Below are 23,361 nucleotides of genomic sequence, written 5' to 3' on the forward strand. Positions count from 1 at the left end.
TGCCTTCTTCATCTTCCTTAAGGCCCACTATCTTTATGTTATTTCTTCTGTTATGGTTTTCCATTGTATCTATTTTTTGAGCTAGTAGTTCTTGTGTCTCTTTAGTTTTTTTATTAGATTTCTCCAATTTCTTTTTTAAGTCTTCTACCTCCATTTCTGCTGCTACTGCCCGCTCTTCCATCTTGTCCATTTTCTTTCCCATTTCTGTAAAGGTCATCTCCATTTTATTTATTTTCTCTTCTGTGTTGTTTATTCTTTTCTTAAATCCTTAAATTCCTGTGTTTGCCATTCTTTAAATGACTCATGTCTCCTTTAATAAGAGCAAGTATATCCTTTACCTTGCCTTTCTTTTCTTCTTCTATTTCCCTGTACTCTTCCTCTTCCTCCTCTTCTTCCTCTGGGTTGACATCTGTTGTTTCTTTGGTGCCCTTTCCTCCTCTTCTTTCTTGTTTCTATTGTCTTCTGTGGTCTCTTCTTGCTGCAGGTGTTCTGCAGCTGTCGTTGCCGGCTGTGGAGATCGACTCCCCAGCTGGTCCCCCCCCCCCGTCGGTGTGTTTTTTTTCATGCGCGGTTGCGCACTTTTACTCGGCTCAGCGAGCCATTTTTGTAGTCCATTATTTACCGACCTGAGGGAGCGGGTTTCTCTCTCCGCAGCGGGCCTCTTCGGACAGGTAAGGCTTCACCTTTTCCTCCTTTGTCTTCTCTTCCTCTCTTCTTACCGTTGCTTTCGATTTTTCTTTTTTTGTCGCCATCTTCTTTCCACCTTTATACTCACTTTTCTGTAACTTTTATTTCTGTGCCTTTGTGTTTTCCTTTGTTTTTCCCGACTTTTCTGGAGAGGGCTGGAGTTCATCGTCCGGTCACTACTCCATCACGTGACTCCTCATGACCAGCACATATTGATGATGGTTGTTACAAGTCCCTTCTCTTTACCCTTTCTGGTATGGCGTCTAAACTTGCTCGGTGAGTCAAATATGCTCCACCGCTGCAACTACTTACCTAGGTGGATCGAAGATGGGTAAGCCTAGACCCCCAATCCACCTTGCAATTCTTTCACACAGCGCTCGAAAGGTGGATAAAACCAGACTTTTAGGCTCTGTAAAAGGGGCTTGTGACTCACAGAGCCAGCTTTTTTTTTGGTTCTGTATGAATATGCAAACCAGATCCTAAGACAGGTCATGTCTATGCGAATACTGCAGCTTTGCAGTATAACAGGGGCTACTGGCTCCCCTTTATCTGCTCTGTTTACTATGTACTCAAAGGGCTCAGTAAATTTAACCACTATTTTTTCTTTGGCTTGGCTTCGCGGACGAAGATTTATGGAGGGGTAAAAAGTCCACGTCAGCTGCAGGCTCGTTTGTGGCTGACAAGTCCGATGCGGGACAGGCAGACACGGTTGCAGGGGAAAATTGGTTGGTTGGGGTTGGGTGTTGGGTTTTTCCTCCTTTGCCTTTTGTCAGTGAGGTGGGCTCTGCGGTCTTCTTCAAAGGAGGTTGCTGCCCGCCAAACAAGATGCACGGTTTGAGGTGCTATCAGCCCACTGGCGGTGGTCAATGTGGCAGGCACCAAGAGATTTCTTTAGGCAGTCCTTGTACCTTTTCTTTGGTGCACCTCTGTCACGGTGGCCAGTGGAGAGCTCGCCATATAACACGATCTTGGGAAGGCGATGGTCCTCCATTCTGGAGACGTGACCCATCCAGCGCAGCTGATCTTCAGCAGCGTGGACTCGACAACCACTATTTAAGAAAGCCAAATTGACACTGCTTGATTGAAATGATTTTCTAAATGTTCTGTTTCTTTAGTTGACTTCCAGCATTTATTCCAATGTCAGCTGATAGTTTTAATGGTCAACAATTTATTGCTTTTTGTTTTCCTTATTGAGAAGTGGTGTTAAATTTGTTGTTTTTCAATCTTCTGGGATTTCTTGGAATTCAGGGAATTTTGATGAAGTGTACATCCATTAACACTGTAGCCACTTCCCTAGATTTTTGACCATGAGGTCCAAGGGTATTATCCACCTTTAGCCTAATTAGTTTGTCTAGTAATTTTTTTTGTCAGTTCTTTGGTTCTCATTGCACCTTGATTATAAATTACTGTTAGATTGATTTTCATGCCTCCAGCCCTGAACACTCATCCAAAATAGTTACAGTACTTTTCCCCTTACCTGAAGTTCCACTAACCAAAATGTTCCTTAAACCAAACTTTTTTTGCAGTGCCGACATGGTGGCACAAGTTGAAAAAAATGTATCACTCAACTTGCCCATGTAGGGCTCTGACGCTCTGTTGATGCCAATTTGGTAACAACAGAGCTCAGAACCAGGTGGGAAGATGTGCTGAATGCTGGATGCCTGCAGTTGTGCATGCACAGCTCAAGAGTATGAAGAACTTGGTGGAGAAGGTAGCCTTTTTGAAACGCTATCAGCAGAAGCTGAACTTGGAGCTGGTAACGAATAAGGAGAGAATCAAGAGGAAGAAATAGTACAATCAGTTGCTACTAAAGGAAGTAGCAAATTTAAAATGCAAGTAAAGACCACTAGGGTTAAGTGCTGAATCTTTAATATTAATGATGAGTTGAAGATTGGATATTGAAATACCAGATGAAAAAATGAAGAAACATTATGAAATGGTGAATAGAATGCAAAAAAGATTTGAGGGTATGGAGGAGAGTCAAAAATGTGGGATTTTGTATGGAAATGAGATTTTGTTTTATTCTGTATAAGTTTTGAACTGTTGAAGAAAATAATTTAATCTGGTAAATAAAACCTTGTTGGCGGGGGGGGGGGGGGGTGGGAGAGAGGATAAGGTTATAAATTTATCTTGCGCTATCCTGTGACTCAAGATTTTTGTTCAAGGAGGAGCAATTCTTTATAGACTGTGTGCAAGAATATGCTGATATTTTTGGCAGGAGGATGGACAGTGGGCGGTACAACAGGAATATGAAGCTTTTTTTGATTAATAGTGATTTCTATTTATTTCTTTTAAGGGAAAAATGGTTTCAGTATAAGGGTGACCATCCGGTGGATGGTGGGGTGGGGTGGGGGGGGGAGGGAGGGAACCATGTGCCTGTGTGTATATTTGTGGCTTGTGCCACAACGCATAAAAATGGAGAGGGGTAATGTGCTCTATTACCTTGAGCATGCGTGCACACAAAACAGTAGAGTGTATTCGACACTGAGATAATTCAGTGGCAGCTCTGATTTTATAGTACAAGTCTTTTGCGAACATTTTGACTGTAGTCTTAATGGTTGTGTGAGCTTCATGACTGGGGCGTGGTTTGAGCGGGCTGACTGCTGATTGGTTCCCTTGGATGCTTGGGCCCTGAGTGGGTCCCCTGCGATTCAGTTTCATCATTCTGCTGACAGCCCATGAAATGAGTGTTTCAGACCGCATGATGTTTTGCCAGTCACCACGTTTGGCCATTTCCTATGTTGGCCTGAGACGCAGGCCGCTATGCAACCCCCCTCCCATCCCAAACCAGCGATCAGGGCACTATTTTTAGGAGGTCGATCCCTGTACCGTGGGGTCAGGTGAGCGATGGGTGGTCAAAGTCCAAGAAGGCCGGTTTCAACTGGTCTAATGTGAAAGTCTCTTCCCTGCTGCCAGTGTCAAAAACACAGGTGGAGGTGTGTCTGAGGACACGGTTATGGCCTCTCGGCCTCTCATAAGGCACTGTAGACACCGTAAACACATATTTACAGTCAGTAAAGCTCTTTGGAAGATCAAAGAGATCTGGATGTCCACTTCACCCCAATGGAGGCGAGGGAAGCATTGAGGTCATTGCAAAGTCTCCAGGAGAAGATGGTTTTATAAAGAATTTAAAGATTTGTTAATCTCCTTTTTTATGGAGGTATTAGGACAGGAGACCGAAGCATGTACTTTACTGGAATCTTTCAATACAGCAATATTAACTAATACCAAAAACAGATAAAGACTATTTAAAGCCATCATATTAAATGAAGATTATAAAATAGTAGAAAATATATTAGCGAATAGGTTGGCAAAGTTTTTACCGAAGTTAATAATTATGGATCAGATTGGATTTATTTAAAAAAAAAATCAGTGGATAATGTGACCAGATTGTTGAGTATAATACATCTAGCACCAAAGAGAGGGGACTTGAGTGTAGCAGAAGCTTTAGATACAGAAAAAGCATTTGATAGATTAGTGCTTGAAAAATTTGGGTTGTGACAAATTGAATTAAAGCTTTATATAATGGACTGAAAGCTAAATTTGTAACAAATGGGCAGGTATCTGGATCTTTTCATTTGACTTTATCTAGTAGGCAAGAGTGTCCATAACCTCCAGCTTTAGTTATTTTGCCAATTGAACCCCTTGCAGAATTGATCTGATCTGACCCTGATATTAAAGGTTTAAAATTAACTAAGAGGAATATAAGATTCATTTATTTGTAGATGACATTAATTTTATTGAAAGAACTAGAAGTCTCATTACATAAACTATATTTAAAATTTAAAGTATATGGGATAGTATCCGGTTATAAAATAAATTGAGATAAAAGTGAAATTATGCCTCTTACTATGCCACCTTAATTTAAATGGCTGATTAATGGAATAAAATATTTAGGAATAAGGGTAGATAATAATTAATCTATTTAAATTAAATTATTCCCCTTAAGAAAATTGATGAAGATTTGGAAAAAAAGTGGATGGAATTGCCATTTTGGATGGAATTATTGGGAAGAGTTAATTGTATTAAAATGAATACATTTCCTAGAGTTCAATACCCTTTTTCAAACATTACCACAGAATATTTTTCAGGAATTAAATATGTAAGAATTTTTTTGAATGGCGAAATGTTGAGGGTGTAGCTAGCTGCTACAAGCTATGTCTCTGTGGAGCCTATAGCACAGGAGAAGTTATAGCTGCATGCAGGTTAGCTCAGAAAGAACACGCTGGTCCCAGAAAGAATGACACGAACGCAGTTGAATGTAGTTAACACTGAGCTTTATTGGGCTCACAGCCCTGCTTTTATTCTCAAGCTGAGGGGCGTGGTCAAAACCCTTTCACCACTGATTGGTGTGTTTGCGATCCTCTTTCCCTGATGGGCCAGTTAAGGACTTTTGGTTGTAGCCAATTAGAGGGCAGTGCTGCCAACCTCGTGCCACCCGCTGGATTGTCGCATATGTCCTTCATTTTGTGAGGCCCCGTGGGGGAGCTGCAAAGGGCCGCCACAAAGGTATCTTTAGAAAAATTAACAAGGAAATATGAACAAGGAAGTCTACAACTAAATTTAAAAAAAAATTTTTTTTGAATATATATCTATACATATATAGCTATATATCTATATATATATATATATCTATATATATATATATATAGATATATATATATATATAGAGAGAGAGAGAGAGATCTGTTTAAGCCAGACAGTCCAGACTCTGAGTGCCTTTACAAAATCTTTGATGAATGCCTATAAGGACTTCACAAGTAGGTATTCATTGGACATACTGTGGAATAATGGATTATTGTTTTGGAAAGCAACAGATGAATGGACTCAGAAGATTGGGTTCAATGCCGCAGTCTGAGTGCAGTTTGCTCTTCTAAGAGGGTCATATGGTTTCTCAGAGAGAGAGAGATTTCAGCTCGACAGCTCAGCAGCAGCTGGGGCTTGAATATGACAAACTGACAAGCTTGTGGAAAAAAAAACTTCTTTTTAAGACAGTTTGTGTTCCATAGAAGAGAAGATGGCTAGCTATATAATGTTTTGCCTGAGATAAGGGAAACAGTAAAGGAACTCTGGTGACCTGAAAGAAAGAGGTTATCATCTGGAAAACCTTGATGGGCCAAGTGTCTTCGGCCAGACACTGAAGCAGCTGATGGGAAGGATTCAGTTTGTGTCCAACAAGCAACAAATCTCTCTCTGAAAACCGACAAGAAGCTTCCTGAGCAGTAACTATTTACCTTTCAACCACCAAAGCCTAGTTAAATTCATAAATTTTAAGTTCTGGGCACAGTATAAGAATTGCCTGCAACCAGTGAACTTGGAGGAGGGGGAAGTGAGATTGGACTGTAAATCAAAGAACTTTTCCAAACTTGATTACACACACACATACGTGCACTTAGAATTAGAAGTTGGGTGGGGGGGGGGGAGGTAAGTTGATGGTAAAAAGTTAAAGTTTGATCCTGTTTTCATGTTTAAAGATAATTAAAAGTAACTTTTGTTTAAGTAACCCTTTGTCTTGGTAAATTTCTATTGTCGTTTGGTTTGGGGGGTCTTCTGGGTACATAACATTTGGGGGCTTGTCTTTTCAGATTAAAAATTGGAGTTCAGGGATCTTATACTTTTGGAGTTTTTGTGATTTTATTAGTTAATTGGTTTTTCCAAGCTAATTTAAAGCTAGTGTGTGTGGGAAAACAATGGATATAATGGATGTTGGTACATTTTTGTCACAACCATCACCTGCAGAGCTGCAGAGAAGGAGAAAAGAGGAACTGATGGTTAGTTCTAAGGCATTAAAGATGACTGAAGTCGAGCATTGGTTGAGGAAAATACAAATACCGAGGATTATAGTAAAATCTATAGGTGAGGGAAGATTTGTGAGAAAGGCAGAAAATTTTCTGGAGGATAGATTTGTTGAATTGGATTTGGAGAAATTGAGGGTGGAAGAAGAAAAAGAGAAACAGAACTTTGAATTGCAGAAACAACAAAATGAGGCAGAGGAAGCTGAGAAACGGAGACAATATGAGGAAGAGAAGAAGCTGAAAATGGAGGAAATATGAGTTGGAAGTAGCTGAAAAACAGGGAGGATGATGAAAAACAAAGAAAATATGACTCAGAACAGATGGAAAGGGACAGAGATGGAAGGAGATAAGAGAATTGAGACTGTAACTCCTGGGGAGAGGTAAATGTAGTTCCTCCTTTTGATGAGGGAGATAATAGATACATTTTTAGCTTTTTGAAAAGGTTGCTGAGTGCTTGATGGCCAAAAGTAAAATGGCCTCTTATGCTCAAATTGCATACTCTAGTTTGACTAGAGAGCAAATGGCAAATTATGATACTGTTAAACAAACAGTATTGGAAGCTTACGAGTTGATTCCAGAAGCATATAGACAAAAAATTAGTAGGAGTTTGGTAAAAACATGGAACCAATCTTGTATGGATTTTGTTCTGTGGAAAGTCTGTATGTTTTGATCATTGGTGCGCCTCAAAGGGAATAGATAATGATTTTGACAGATTGAGAGAATTGATATTAATTGATGAAATTAAAAGGTGTGTTCCAAATGAGATTAAATTATACCTGGATGTTGGGATTTGTCAGCAAACAGCAAGATTAGTGGATGAGTATCCTCTGATTCACAAAAACAAATTTCAGAATAGTGAGGCTTTTTAGAGGGTTAATGTGGAACAGATTAGTAAACATATTCAGAAGATTAATGTGGAGCATACTGGTAGACCTGAAATGAAGTCTGGGGAGACTGTTAAGAGAAAAGATGAAGGCAAGATGGGAAAGGACAGAACTTCTGGATTTGTATGTCATTTTTGTAAAAAAAAACCTGCCACAATATATCTCCTTTAAAATGTATCTATATACAATATAAAATATAACATAATCCGTTACAACACCAGAAGATTTTGTATGTAAATGGGAACTAAGATTAATATTTGGTGGCAGGGGAACTACATTGTTGAAGCATTTGATTAATATATGGTATAAACCAAATACTGAAATGGGAAGGAAGTTAAAAATGCCTTTGAAACAAAATAGACTTAACCCATTCACAATGAATAATCGACTTGAATATGTGGTTCTCTAAGGGAATAAGAAATATAGAAGATTGTTATGAAGGAGGAAATTTAATGTCATTTGAACAATTAAAAATATTGGAAAATAATACAAGATTCTGTTATTATCAAATAAAAGCATATTTACAATATAAACTGAGTCCAACAATGTTACTACCTAAAAGTAGTGAAATAGAAACCTTGATCTGTAATAGATCTATTCATAAATTTATATCAGCTATGTATATATTGTAAAAGGGAACTCAAAAGCAGGAAATTCATAAATCTAGACCAGTGGTTCTCAACTTTTTTCTTTCTACTCACATACCTGTTTAATTATTCCCTATGCCATAGGTCTCTGTGATTAGTAAGGGATTGCTTAAGGTGGTATGTAGATGGGAAAAATTTTTTTAAAACCACTGTTTTAATTGTACCTAATGGACTCGTTATGTGCACGGTTTCATAACTCCAAAAGAAATGTGCCAATTACAATTTTTCTCAAACAAAATATTTCAGTAACAATTGCGTCTAGAGCAGTGATTCTCAATCTTCCCTTCCCAGTCACAAACCACCTTAAACAATCCCTTACTAATCACAAAGCACTGATGGCATAGGGATTACTTAAAATGGTATATGAGTGGAAAGAAAAAGGTTGAGAATCACTGATCAAATCAAAGATGGGAGACAGATTTAAATATGATTTAATTATTATTATTGGGGAGAAAAATTCATTGGAACTATGTTTAGATAGTGTGACAAACATAATAAATGTTAGATATAGGTTTATTTTTTTTACATCAACTATATCTAAATCCACAAAAATTAAATAGACTGAAGTCAGATCAATATTTCAGGTAATAATCAAGAGATTAGTACTTTTTTTACAGTCTACATTTTACATTTGACAAAATTGAGACCATTTTGGATAGAATTAGGAACTTTTGGAGCAAGTTAAAGGGCCTAAATTTCCACAGGATCCAATGCTATTTTTACTGGGCAATATTTCAGGGATAAGGCTAAAATTGAAACTTGCATTAGCAGTTGCAAGAAAATATATAGCAGTGACGTGGAAATCGGATTCTCATTTAGGTTCGGAAAGATGACATGCAGAAATCTATACCTCTTGAGAAGATTATATACAATTTGAGAAATAAATAAGATAACTTTTGAAAATTTGGTGCCTATATTTACACATTTTAGGAATAAATTTATAAATGGTTTCCATAAACATTGTGCAACCTCGTAACTCCTTGGAATAAATAAATAAAATTGAAAAAGGTCTACTTTTTTCTTTACTAATTATAATTTCCTTTCTTTTCATTTGGGGAGAGAGGGTTGGGTTTTTTTAATTTGGGGGGGCGTTTATAAAATCATCATGAATAATAGATTTGAGACTTATTATTTTGTATTTAAATAAAATATTAAAAAAAAAGAGTAGGGACCTTGGGCTCCCAGGCAAGAGTGGGTCCGTTGTCGGTACTGGCAGCAGCTGATGCTGCTAGGCTGTGTTTTTTTTTTTCAGTTTTGTCCTGTTAACTTAAAAAAATCCAATAACCGAAAAGCATCCAGTCCCAGGTTTTTCTGATATGGTACTGTATTTACAATCTCTTCCACTCCATTTTATATTATTAATTCCCTGCTTTTCCTTCACTAAGGGACGTTGTTTACAACCAGCAATTCATACCTACAGGAAGCTCTTTTTTCCCCGTCTTTGCACTCTGCTGTTTTTAAAGCACTTTTCAATCCTCTGGTATACCAATAATATTTGTGACTCTGGCTACCTTTTTCAGTTTGCGATCATACTGGGCTTAGCCATAAATTATGTTCTCTTTGTAAAAGTCCTTTTTCACTGAAATGTCCATTTAAAAAAAAAGTATTATGAAATATCTTTTTAAATGTCTATCTGTTGATCTGCAGTCTTGTTCTTATTTTTTTCCTGGTCTACTTTTTCCAACACTGCCCTACCATTGCAATTATATTTATGTTTTGGAATCTAGTTTCAAACCCAAAGTTTGCATCCTGAATATGAAATTCTTTCATGCTATGAAAATGTTTTCTGGGAATCATTTATAATGAGATTTTAATTAACTCTGAGATCCAAAATAATTGAAATAGAGCTGACTGAACTTGTCCTCAAGGCCACATGTGAGTTGATTTGTCCAATCAATAGTTGGGTTAAGATTGTCCATGATTTTTGTTGGTCCGATGTCATTTTTTAAAATATAAATACTCGGACTATGGATGTCTTTATAATATTGCAGTACAGTATATGGTTGGGTGTAAAAATCAGTGCTGGAAAACTAGGGCACAGAGTATATACGCTTGTTGGTAGTCCTGGAAAACTGGGGCACAGAGCATATACGCTTGTTGGTAGTCCTGGAAAACTGGGGCACAGAGTATATACGCTTGTTGGTAGTCCTGGAAAACTGGGGCACAGAGTATATACGCTTGTTGGCAGTCCTGGAAAACTGGGGCAATTAATTGAAAGGAGGGAGAAAGTTAACTATAGTTGTGTCTACCTGTCCTTGTACTGGAGGCGGGGTTAACTTTGCACAAGATGAGGAATATTATTGGTCTGCTGTTGGATTTGTTATTTTGCATCAGTTGGTATTAACAGGTGTTGATGATTGAAATTAATTTTAGTTTGTTTACCACCAATTTAAATTTGGCCTCTGCATCTTTGAAGATCCTTTCCCATTCTGATCAATTTGTGACATTAAGTGGTTGAATAAGCCTCTAAACTGGGGCAATTGAGATGGGGGAGCATTGGCAAGCAAACCTAAAAACTTAAAGTAGTGGAGTGTAGTACTTTTCTATTAGACTATAATAGACTAGGTGGAATCTGGGTGTGATTGATGAGAATGAGAATAAAAATGTGCAGTGCAGATATTACTGTGGTTGATGGTTGGTACAGATGCTGTGTTTTTCCACATTCTTCTCTCTTTGACATTTGCCAGCAAAGTTTTACAGAAGTGTGGTGGAAAGTGCTGAGCAGCTGCATCATATTCTGGTTTGAGAACACCAATACCCCTGAGCATTAGCCCTCCGAAAGATAATGGCCACAGCCCAGGATGTCACAGGCAAAACTCTCCCCACTTTTCAATACAACTACAGGGAGCACTGCTGTCAGAGGCCAGCAGCAATTATCAAAGGCCCACACCACCCAGCAACACTCTCTGTTCTTGCTGCTGTCATCAGGAAAGAGGTGTAGGTGCCATAAGACTCATACCACCAGGTTCGGGAAGAGCTGCTCCCCCTCCACCATCAAACTCAATCATAAGCCCCTTTCACACTTGCATCCCGCTAAATTGCCTGTTCAATGTCCTGGGATAGAAATGGGGGGTTTAAGTTTTCATACTTCAGGGGTTTCTACGAGGCTCTAAAGGCTGTGTATGGCCCCTCAGCCCAAGTCCAAAGCCCGCTGCGCAGCTCAGACGGCAAAGTCCTCCTCACCGACAAGATCTCCATCCTCAACCGATGGTCAGAACACTTCCAATCTCTTTTCAGTGCCAATCGCTCAGTCCAAGATTCCGCCCTACTCCAGCTCCCTCAACAGTCCCTAAGGCTAGAGCTGGATGAGGTCCTCACCCAGGATGAGACATATAAGGCAATCGAACAACTGAAAATTGGCAAAGCAGCAGGTATGGATGGAATCCCCCCCAGAGGTCTGGAAGGCTGGCGGCAAAACTCTGCATGTCAAACTACATGAGTTTTTCAAGCTTTGTTGGGACCAAGGAAAACTGCCTCAGGACCTTCGTGATGCCACCATCATCACCCTGTACAAAAACAAAGGCGAGAAATCAGACTGCTCAAACTACAGGGGAATCACGCTGCTCTCCATTGCAGGCAAAATCTTCGCTAGGATTCTCCTAAATAGAATAATACCTAGTGTCGCCGAGAATATTCTCCCAGAATCACAGTGCGGCTTTCGTGCAAACAGAGGAACTACTGACATGGTCTTTGCCCTCAGACAGCTCCAAGAAAAGTGCAGAGAACAAAACAAAGGACTCTACATCACCTTTGTTGACCTCCCCAAAGCCTTCGACACCGTGAGCAGGAAAGGGCTTTGGCAAATACTAGAGCGCATCGGATGCCCCCCAAAGTTCCTCAACGTGATTATCCAACTGCACGAAAACCAACAAGGTCGGGTCAGATGCAGCAATGAGCTCTCTGAACCCTTCTCCATTAACAGTGGCGTGAAGCAAGGCTGTGTTCTCGCACCAACCCTCTTTTCAATCTTCTTCAGCATGATGCTGAACCAAGCCATGAAAGACCTCAACAATGAAGACGCTGTTTACATCCGGTACCGCACGGATGGCAGTCTCTTCAATCTGAGGTGCCTGCAAGCTCACACCAAGACACAAGAGAAACTTGTCCGTGAACTACTCTTTGCAGACGATGCCGCTTTAGTTGCCCATTCAGAGCCAGCTCTTCAGCGCTTGACGTCCTGTTTTGCGGAAACTGCCAAAATGTTTGGCCTGGAAGTCAGCCTGAAGAAAACTGAGGTCCTCCATCAGCCAGCTCCCCAACATGACTACCAGCCCCCCCACATCTCCATCGGGCACACAAAACTTGACCACTCTTAACTGGGGCACTGAATGTTTTCACACTTGCAAGGAGGCGTCCCTCGGGATAGGACTGTTCTACCTTCTACCAGTGATGTCACGACATATCAAATGATGGTGGACCTGCCCCAAATCCCGATCGATATGTTATGATTTTATATTTGAACAATATTAATCATGCATAATTATAACATAATTAAGCTTTATGTACAGCACAGAATAAGCCTTCAGTCCCTGTTTTGCATATACCTATATAAATCTTTATAATGGACCGTGGGAAATAGCAATAGTGGACAATTTTTAAACACGGTGGGAAAGCTGGTAGCACTATCACGTACAATTTATAAATACCATGGGGAAAAAGTGATGGTGGACATGCCCACCCAGTATTCCATGCTGCAGTGAAAAGTCCGTATGCCTGGCTGCATGCACGGAGCATTCATAGAGGGGCTTCTTTTGGCACTTTCAGGTAGCCAATTGCCATGCTTGTCAAGTCGCATATTTTGGCAATATGCAGCTGTCGGGAGGCCACGTGAATGCTCAGGAGGCGCCTGCGAGGTAAACTTTGTAACCCTCCTCTGAGAGGGATAATCGCCACAGCACAGTGGTCTCCCCAGCCATCTGAATACAGCTGTCTGAAAGCAGCTGCATTCGGGATGACAGTCATCTGGAAAGTGCCTGACAGCTCCTCTCCAAGATGCCCCCCCCCCCCCCCCCCTGGTGAGTGACGTCAGGGCAGGGGCAGCCAGCATGGGCTTTCAACGCCCACAGCCCTATATCAGTACCCACACTGTGGGGCGGACTGTCAGCGCATGGACATCCCCATACTGATCCCGCTGCCCCGCTCTCTCCCCACAGCCCAATATCAGTCCCCACACTGGGGCAGTCGGTGCGGGCTGTGAACGAGATGTCCCTGAGCTGACAGCCTGCTCCGGCCGCCCGACAGTGTGAGACTGATTTTGGGCTGTGGGGAGAGAGCAGGGCAGCGGGATTAGTGTGGCGATATCCCACGCGGGACGTCCCCGCGCTGATAGCCCATGCTGGCTGTCCCAGCTGACAGCCAACCATTCTAAAACTGACAGCCCAAGGGACAGGAGCCAGAGTGCGCTCAGATATCCCTTCAGCTGGCCAGCGCTGTGCTGTTAGCGCTGTGCTGTTAGCGCTGTGCTGTTAGCGCTGTGCTGTCAGCGCTGTGCTGTCAGCGCTGTGCTGTCAGCGCTGTGCTGTCAGCGCTGTGCTGTCAGCGCTGTGCTGTCAGCGCTGTGCTGTCAGCGCTGTGCTGTCAGCGCTGTGCTGTCAGCGCTGTGCTGTCAGCGCTGTGCTGTCAGCGCTGTGCTGTCAGCGCTGTGCTGTCAGCGCTGTGCTGTCAGCGCTGTGCTGTCAGCGCTGTGCTGTCAGCGCTGTGCTGTCAGCGCTGTGCTGTCAGCGCTGTGCTGTCAGCGCTGTGCTGTCAGCGCTGTGCTGTCAGCGCTGTGCTGTCAGCGCTGTGCTGTCAGCGCTGTGCTGTCAGCGCTGTGCTGTCAGCGCTGTGCTGTCAGCGCTGTGCTGTCAGCGCTGTGCTGTCAGCGCTGTGCTGTCAGCGCTGTGCTGTCAGCGCTGTGCTGTCAGCGCTGTGCTGTCAGCGCTGTGCTGTCAGCGCTGTGCTGTCAGCGCTGTGCTGTCAGCGCTGTGCTGTCAGCGCTGTGCTGTCAGCGCTGTGCTGTCAGCGCTGTGCTGTCAGCGCTGTGCTGTCAGCGCTGTGCTGTCAGCGCTGTGCTGTCAGCGCTGCTACCTGAATGACAATTCGAAGGGCCGCTTCCTCTTCTTCAGGTGCATTCTTAGCGGAGAATCCACCTGAAGAAGCCTTTTGCCTCAGCGCTACCAATTTTCTCACGCTGTTTAAAAATTGTCCACTATTGATGATCATTGCCATTTATTTCCCCTCTACCCCACTGCAACTTTCCCATGGGAAAGTTTACACCTTCATTTTAATTTTTCTTCCTTTACATTACTGCATTCACGTAAAAACTTGCGTCATTTCAATGCCACAATGCAATTACCCATTTTACCCATATCTGATTGCAATGCTGGTGTTTTCAGACACTGGGGATTTTACTAGGGGTTGAGGCCTTCAATCCCTGGCGTGAGATCACATCATCTGATGACGGTGTTGAGCTGATTTTGCTTTCACACTAGGCACTTTAAAGGCCGATTGGCGGTTAACTCTTGGAATCACTTGCAAGTGTGAAAGGGGCTATAGACTCATTTAAGGACTCGTGCAGTTTATTGATTTTCTTTCATTCTCTCTGTATTGCACAGTCAGTCTGTTTACATTCATTATCTGTTCTATGTTTATGCTATGTAATTTATTTTTTTGTACTACCAATTAGTGGTAATTCTGCCACGCCTGCAGGAAAAAGGAATCTCAGGGTTGTCTGTGATGACATGGACGTGCTCTGACAATAAATAAATCTGAAATCTTTGAATTTGTTCACTCACCTAATTTGTAATTATCCCTTTTTTTGGTGCTGCTCGTAATTTCACCTTTTTTTATTCTTCCAATCGCATCCATAAAGAAATCCAAAAATTAGTTGAACACAATTTCCCTTTCATAAATCCACATTGGCTGTCCAGCATTTTTACTACAACTGTGTCAGGTTAACTGGGTTTGTTTACTGAATTCTCTTTCCCATTTGGTCAATAGTAGGGTTAAATATCAATGTGGAATACATTCAGTGATCTATTGAATTTGAAGTGTGGCAACCTCCAAATCCACCATCTTCAAAACCTTCAATACTTTTACTAAATCGTGGCTGCTGTTCTATTTGCCGTTTCTTTCCCCCCAAAGTTGAGAGCTGTCCTGCGCCACTTGAGTTTTTGTAGACCGTAAATGTGTTGTTTAATTCGATGGTCTGTTGGCTGAAATTTTGTTCTAATTTTTTGTTGAATTGATAACAGCCAAAAACTTTGTCACAAGAAATATTGCATGAGATGATTTGTCTAAATCAAAGCATGAGAATCATTAGCTGTTGTCAATCTTGTGTTGCATGGATTTTTTTGTATGATTGCATTTAACAATACTCATTAAATTGGGAAGTTTCATTTTCTTGAAATGGTTTTAAAGTTCAATAGTAATATGCATATCTTGTTTTTAAAAAAAAGTATTAATGGAAGCCATAATGCATTATCATTTGCATTTGATTGTGATTATCATTCCTTCTGTACTTAAAAGTAAGTAAGGTGCTACCTGTAGCAAAGATTAGGAAATGTTCCAGGTTAGAGGAAAGAGTGTGTTTAACTGAGGGAAAAATTTGAGCCTTTAGTGACTATTTCAGAGAGTTAAGAGCTATTACATTCAAACTTTATATCATTGATTTCTTTAAGACAACAGATACTGTCAAAAGGAAATCTAATTAAAAAAGTTGCCATAATTGAAACTTGATCAATTTGAAAAGAAGGTAAGTGCATCTCAATGATTTGGTCACAAATTTTCAGCTCTCATTGGAAATGAGAATCAAAGGACTGGTTTGCTGACTTCATACTTCAATTTGGAGAAGGAGAGAGAAAAAGTAACAACTGCAGCCAGTCTTGAAAATAACAAGGTTTAAGTAATCATTCTGTCGGTAAGGTATAATCAAGAGTTAGTATTAATTTGAGGATTTGTCACTTTGTGTCAAATTGATTTTTTTTGTTTAGAGGTTCAAGATGATGTAGTAAATGTCAATGAGTTTTGGAAGGAATTTCACAATGTCCAAATTGATTGAGGTACCTTTATTTGAACACAGTGATTTAACAAGTTGCAATAATTAAAGTAAAAGTCCATGCAAATGTAAGAAAGGTGAATGTAGAAGCATTTAAGTCATAAAAAGCAGAAAATGGCTGGATAGATATTCACAGGTTAGATGATGGGGGTTTCAAAAGCAGTCAATTTTAGTTCCATTACTAATCAATAGTTGTCAATCACCTGGATTATAATGTGGAAAATGAGATTATAAATTTAGCAAATGATTAAGACCATAGAAATATAATGAATAATTGAGATGGTTGCATGTAGCCTCCATAATTGAGATCTGAAATTCAGTTTTGAGCGCTGAAAGTGGCAAGCTTACCTAGCTACTACCATGCTAGTTGGCGCTACCTGATTATGCAAGGATCATTTTTCGATTAGTTATGCCAAATTTGTAAGCATTTCCAGTTAAAATTAATGCCGAATACTGTAGAAGTAATTGGTTTCAGGTTAACCACGTTGCTGTCCTTTATATTTAAAATGTGTGCAATTTTTATCATTACTCTTTTCCCCTAGATTGTATAATTTTACATTTCTCTTCCCATCATTTCTCCTTTGTCCTCAGATTTGACTATTTGGCCATAAAATTAACATTTAAAAAAAATGTCTTGCATTGATTTCTATTCCTTGTTTTGAAATCTTTGGCTCCAAATCCATCTGTCACTTGCTTGAACCCTAATGTCTAGACTTTAGATGTTACTTTTTCTGCTAGGTACCCCTTAAAATACATCTTTTTTAAAAATTGTAAACCGATTTTATTGAACTTTCATCCAGATAAAATTGCACAAACATCAATTTAGGCTTTTAAACACACATCAGTAAACCTCATTCCTTGGTGCAGGAGGGGAAAAAGTTACCCATCACCTTACAGTAAAGACAAGCTCAAGAGGAAATTTTCCTTTAAAATGAACTTTTTTTTGGTAGTCTAGGACCCCATTTCCCCTTCTCCTTTGAGCAGTGGTAACCACCAATGAACATTAAATGCTGAGTTGGTGCACAACAGTAACTTAAACAATACTGCTTGGACATCTTTAAATACAGAAATGGGCTCTGTTATTTTGAGGCGCTTGCCTAAGTTTGAGAAAAGGGCCTTAAAATGCATCTTGAAGTAGACCTTTGGGTCACTTTTCTATCATTTCCTTCTCTGGTTCAGTATCAATTGATTCAAGCATGCTAAACTCCTTAATGTGTATTAAGACTTTAAAAATGTAGCCTTTTATTAATATAGCAATTACATTTTAAAGAGGAGAGAAGTTGGATGCAATGTACAAACATTGGAGTTACTCAACAGGCCATGCAGCATCTATAGGAAGTAAAGGCTAACCAACATTTCAGGCTTGAGCCCATCGCTAAGGTATGAGCAAAAAGCAGGCAGGCACATGAATAAAAAAAATGGGGATAGGAGAGGAAGAAGGGGAGGGGGAGGAGTTCAGCTGATCAAATAAGAGGTCATGAGTGGTTACAGGTCAGAAGGTAGAAGAGAAAAAAAGCAGAGAATTGATGGAGATGTAAGTGGTGAAGCTGGAGGAAAGGAGTCAGAAGGAGAGAGAAAGATAGACTGGGGATGATTTGGGGTCGGGGGTGGGGGAAGAGGAGAACAGAAACTTGAGGTTTATGTAAATGGCATCTGTTTGGAAAGTGCCCAGATGAAATATTAAGTGGGTAGCTTTTGTTTGGAGTTTTAGCAGAGGAAGAGTTGAGGAGCTTACCCTGTGTAGATTTGTAACATGGATTACTCCACATAGCCTCCACATAGAACTCTCAGGATGAGTTCTTCCATTCCAAAATATCCAAGGTGTCTTCCTTCAAAATAATGTGGCTTCCCCTCTACTGCCATCAACGTGGCCCTTGCCTGCATCTCCTCTGTGCTTGCACATCTGCCCTAGCCCCTTCTGCACCGACACAATAAGAACATGAGTATCCTTGCCCCCACCTACCATCCCATCAGCCTCTGCATCCTACATATCATCCTCCTTGCAAATAGTCAAGATAGCAGTGAGGGTCTATGGGTTGGAATGGATGTTTATTATAAATGTGTCCCCTGAAATGGAGACAAAGGTCCAAATTTGGACATGAAGAGTCAGATAGTCCATGTGAAAGTGAGAGTAGCATGGAGATTAGTAACATTAGTGAAATTGTGTTTCAGTACAGGAAACAACATTATTAGAGTTGTTGATGAACTAGCAAATGAATTGAGGGCGTGCAGAAATGAACAAATGCTGTTCCATGTGGCCGACAATGATGACGCCAACATGATTTCATTTTGATCTGGAGAAAGTGTCGAGTCAAAGGAGAAGTTTACCATGCAAGTACAAATTCAACCAGCATTTAAGCTGAGAAGGCTTCAACTAACTAACTTATTGTGCAAACTCTGATTAAAGTCATGGCTTGATGGTTCCCTTTGTGTTCATCTACCACCCCATCAGCATCTGCATCCTCCTATAACTTGATCCCATCACCAGACACATCTTCGCCTCACCTCTGCTTTTTGCAGGGACTGTCCTTCCTGCTCACTCATCCCTAGCCACTCGGTATCTACCCCCATGACTGCAACACTTAATCTTTAACTTAGAGGCATCATCTACTGCATCCAGTGCTCTCATTGTGGCCTCCTCTACCTCGGAGAAACTGGACACAGATGGGATGATTGTTTGGTTGAACATCTTTGTTCTATCTGCTACAATCGCAGGGGCCTCCCAATGGCCAACCATTTTAATTTCACATTCAATGTTAATGTGTCTGTACGTGGCCTCATGCACTACCAAAGAGGTGCTCCTACCCACAAATTGGAGAAAGAACACCTAATATTCCACCTGAGCTCTCCAATCCGATGGCATTAACTTGGTCATCTCTAGTTTCTGTTAAATCCATTCTTTGAGTATCCCATTCTTTGTTGATTTCTTCTTTCCTCCAGGTCTCCATCCTCTTCCATCCCCCTCCATTCAGAGCTGCTCACTCCCCCCCTCACTTCTCAGCTTTTTTCTCTTCTGTCCTCCTACAAATATCCACCTGTGTTCCTTGCTCTGCCCCTCCTTACTCTCCCACCTTTTTATTTAGGCACCTGCCTGCTCAGGCCTGAAATGTTAATCACCCTTTACCTGAAAGATGCTGTGTGACCTGCACACTTGTGTAATGCGGTGTAATCACAGTATCTGTAGATTTTCCCATTTAATCCCTGAGACCTTGCTTTGTAGCGTCCTTGTATCCATTGATAGCTGTAGGATCCATATCAGCATCTTTTGATGCTCCAATATATTAACATTGCAATGCATCAGTCTAAATTTTGGTGGAAAATTTCATTGCCTGGATGAGCATCACATTTAATTAACGTGCTTTTCCACTTTTGATATCAGTTTAACCTAAACCCAGCAACTTGTCGTTGTCAGAGAGTATACCATTTATAATGACCTTCAAAACTCTCGAATGGTGATGCTAAGGGCAAGGAAAGCGTTCATGAGGATGATTTCCATTGCCCCTTCTGCAAAGATTCTCTTCACCCAGATTTGAAAATATGTTGATCTTTCATTACACATATTGTTAACTGTCATTACACACAGGTGAAAATTCTGGAGATCCCTATTTTGCCACACTGGATGGAATAACTTGTTCATCACAACTGCAGGTGTGCATTCTGAACAATAAATATTTGCATTTACAAGGCAAATAAAGGAAGAAAACCATGATGGTCTTTACCATTTTAACTTAATCAAATACAGAGTTAATGTGGGGATGGATACATTAAATTGATGATAGTTGCAAACTTGACTTGGGCACATCCTTGCCCAGTGTCTTAACTGAGATGTTGAGATGCTCTGCTTCAAATCCTTCCGTGTCTCCTTTTGACAAAGTGTCATCTGAATCAGCTTTAGTGCACTGAAACTGAGCATCCAAGTTTAAAGCTGTCCCCTTAATTGCTATTAAAAAAAATATTTATTTCATTCATTTTATCAATCTTTTCTTCTGCCCCCAAACTTGGTGTTAGACTTTGTCCTATATGCTATCTTTCCTGCAACTCTCTCAATGTTCTGAAAATTGTAGCGTGGTAAATGAGAAAACCTGGCATGCTGGCTTATGAAGTTTAAAAACAAGAAAAATGCTGGAAATGCTCAGTGTCAGTCACAATCTGTGAAAAGTATTTCGTGTGTGTGGAAGTGAAGTGAAGATGGTCTTCAAAATAAATCTGTTAGTGGGAGTTTGTTGTTAGTAACATGTTTGTTGTTACCATCTTGTCCTGTCTGGTATTGTTCAGCAATGTATTTGCATGCTCTTTTGACTATAATTTATTTTTAAAAGTCGAATGAGGATGTATGTTTAAACTTGTCCTGTTTAAGTTTCAGAATTTTGTAGCTATATTCTAATTTGTTTTTAGCCATTCTTTGCTTTAGAGAGGTTAGCATTTTGTCACAAGATGACGTGCTTACTGGAAAAAGTAAAAATTTAATATGTCCCTTTAAGTAGACTACTGGCTTGAGAGGCTAAGTAGGCTACTCTGTTCTTGTGTTCCATCATGGATAAATTGATCACAAATGTACTCTTATGAAACTTTTTTTTAAAAAAAAGGCCCTCCTGTATTTCAGCCAGCAATAGAAAGCACCGTGATGTCATCTGGTGATCAAAAGTCAACTAACGATCTCTCCAAAGCAGTCAATGGCTGCTGCCAGGTAAGTGGGAAAGTGTCCACTTGGAATTTTTTGAATTTTATTGATGAAGTGGTGGTGATTTTATGCAAAGAGCTGGTTGATCAGCCTATCTGTTGGCTTTAAAATGTGCTCTCCTATGAACTTGGAATACCAAGAAAGCTACTACATAGTTTTCTAAAAATTCATGTTATTCGTTACTGTTGAGAATCTTCTATATTCTCCAAAGTTTGTGTCTGTCTCTTGTTACGCTTTCATCTTCTAGTCACCTTTACTTGCTGTTAATGTAAACCAGGACATGTCATTGACCTGAGAATTCCAAGTTGAAACTCAGAATCTCCACTCGAGCACCAAAATGATTGATCAAGCTCTTTGAATTCTCTTGAGGACTGACAAATGCTACTTCGCTTTGATTTTTAGAGCAGTCTCCTTACAACATCAGGAATTGTTTTATCTGTTCTTTATCGTCAGAAACAAAAATGATCTGAGGCTCAACTATTTTCTTTCAGGGGAAATGAGAGAAATCTAGCTATGCTCCACTTTCTTCTTCTGAGAGTGAAAAGAATGCAAATACAGAGAGCCTTGTTAAAGCTTTAGTTGCTTCCATTTCTGCTTTGGAACTATTCATTTAATTTTCTGTGTGTTCCTTCCCCCTCTTCAGTCAGCTTTGTGTCCCTTTTTCTAGTTTGACAGAATGTCGGTCCTTTTGATCTTCACTTCCTTATGAGAGAGAACACAGAAAGGAAAAATATGATGGGTTGATGAGGTGACAAGGCTCTTGAGTGGAATGAAAATATTGGTAAAACTATTTTGGGCTGAATATTTTTTCTTTTGCAAAATTAGTAATCAGACCTTGACTGGCTGTGATTTCTTTTTCATCCATGTGTTAGAACTCTGCCAGAAATAAAAACCTGAAAACTTTAAACATTATCCATTGGTCTTTATTTTTTAGGCTCTTGAAGAATAATGTAAGTGTTGGAGTTTTTCACTCATAGCTTATTTCAAAAGAATATCAGTTGAAAGCAATTTTAATTTCAAGTTTGATCTAATTTTTGTTTTATGGAATGATTTTGAAAATATAAAGGGGTGGGACCTGCCTGGCAGAGTAGTCTTATATGAACAAGTCAGACAAGAAAAACTGAATTAGTATTACATTAAAACACAGATAATGGAAAATACTGTGGAAAAGTTTGTTTTGAGGGTAGATTAATTTGGTGATGATTAGCCAGACTGGATTTGCCTTACTTTTAATGAACATGACATAGCTGGGTAGTTTTCGAAGTGGTCAGGGAGATGTTAATACAGTAACTTGACTGGAGCAACTTGCCTAGTGGAGAGATGGGTCCAGAGTACAGTATGATGATACTTCAGTCATTTCTTAACATTGTAGAATAAATTGCCTGAATATTGGTTTCTTTCTTGATTATCTTGGAATCCAAGATGAATCACTTAGCTTGGATCACTTGACTTAACACGTTTGTGAATGCGTCAGCTGTAGCTTTAACAGTCACGTGCTCTAGCCCTCTATCATTGAGGATAGGTTTAATAGATTCCATCACCCTTAGTTGCATGTGACAGAACTTTGGTCTCCTTTCCAGTTTCACCAGGTTAGTATCTCAATTGTAGGGTTATCTGGGATTGACCCTGGCAATGTATTCTGTGCTGCAGGTTTATCTCTTGCCTTACCATAATGTGTGGAATTGGGAGGTTATAAATCCAGGTAGTTCGATGTATTTTGCTGCTGAGTTGCCGTATCCAAATGGTGCTTGCTGCAGCACTTCTACACATCTTTTCAAGTATTTAAAGCCCATTGTTAAAATCCTTGAGCCTTCATTGTTGATGTGCCTCTGCTGTTTCGGAATTAGTGTGATAATCTTGTTTGGAACCTGGTCAGTGAAATTCATGGTTGATATAAATCTCCAATTTTATATTTACTTTCCCTTTAGTTAAGTTGTGCTGGATCTCTGCCAGGTAATTTGTTCTGAGCCGCTTAATTTTAAAAGTGACAGCTGTTGAATCAAATACATTTGGAGGAGGCTAGCTATGAAAATCTATTTTGTTCACCAGGTTTCTATAATAAGGTTGTCAACTCCAAATGTCATTTTCCTTTAAAAAATGTCCTTCATAAGATGTTAGTAATCAGGTAACTATTGCAAAGAAGAATTTTGATATTGCTGGTGCAATGATGTGCGTTACTATTGTACTAAAGTTGAAGCTTGATTTACCAGAATAGAGTTGATAAAAATAGGAATCGCACAGTGGCACTCACTATATGCAGTGCTGCCACCATACAGTTGCAGGGAGTCATGTTTGCTTAACCTCTTCATCATTCAGGAAACAATGAAGTGAATCATCTCGGTACAGACTTCAATGTGATATCCCTTTCTAAGCAGACCAAAACTAGTTAGTCTTCATTGTCTTTTGAAGGTTGTGGGCCATGAATAACTTAATTTACAAACAATTTGCGCCCTCCTTTTAATTTATTTACTATCTTAATATAATCATCAAAATTAGGTGTTACTTTTATCTAAATGTTAGATGGCAGATTCGGCATAACATTAAATAGCCACAGCAAACTATTTTTAAAAAGAGCTGGCTAGTTTTGCCACTTTTGCTCAATTCCTAATATTATCTACTATTCATCAGCCAT

The 23,361-nt window shown here is 40.0% G+C and overlaps 1 protein-coding gene across 10 annotated transcripts in view; it reads left to right on the plus strand.

Moving 5' to 3' along the window:
* Positions 1–23,361, plus strand: part of brd4 (bromodomain containing 4) — a 164,712-nt gene that overhangs the window by 24,969 nt on the left and 116,382 nt on the right. For 3 of the 10 annotated variants that reach the window (XM_069927306.1, XM_069927304.1, XM_069927308.1), the window contains exon 2: positions 20,652–20,735. The exons of 6 other annotated variants lie outside the window; for them this stretch is intronic. In XM_069927306.1, the coding sequence (XP_069783407.1) occupies positions 20,722–20,735 (14 nt within the window). In that variant the 5' untranslated portion in view covers positions 20,652–20,721. Of the gene's footprint in view, positions 1–19,631; positions 19,697–20,651; positions 20,736–23,361 lie in introns of all 10 variants that reach the window. One more of the 10 variants, XM_069927305.1, reaches the window with a different exon arrangement.

The sequence above is a fragment of the Narcine bancroftii genome, chromosome 3, assembly GCF_036971445.1.
Source record: "Narcine bancroftii isolate sNarBan1 chromosome 3, sNarBan1.hap1, whole genome shotgun sequence".
Taxonomy (NCBI): Eukaryota; Metazoa; Chordata; class Chondrichthyes; order Torpediniformes; family Narcinidae; genus Narcine; species Narcine bancroftii.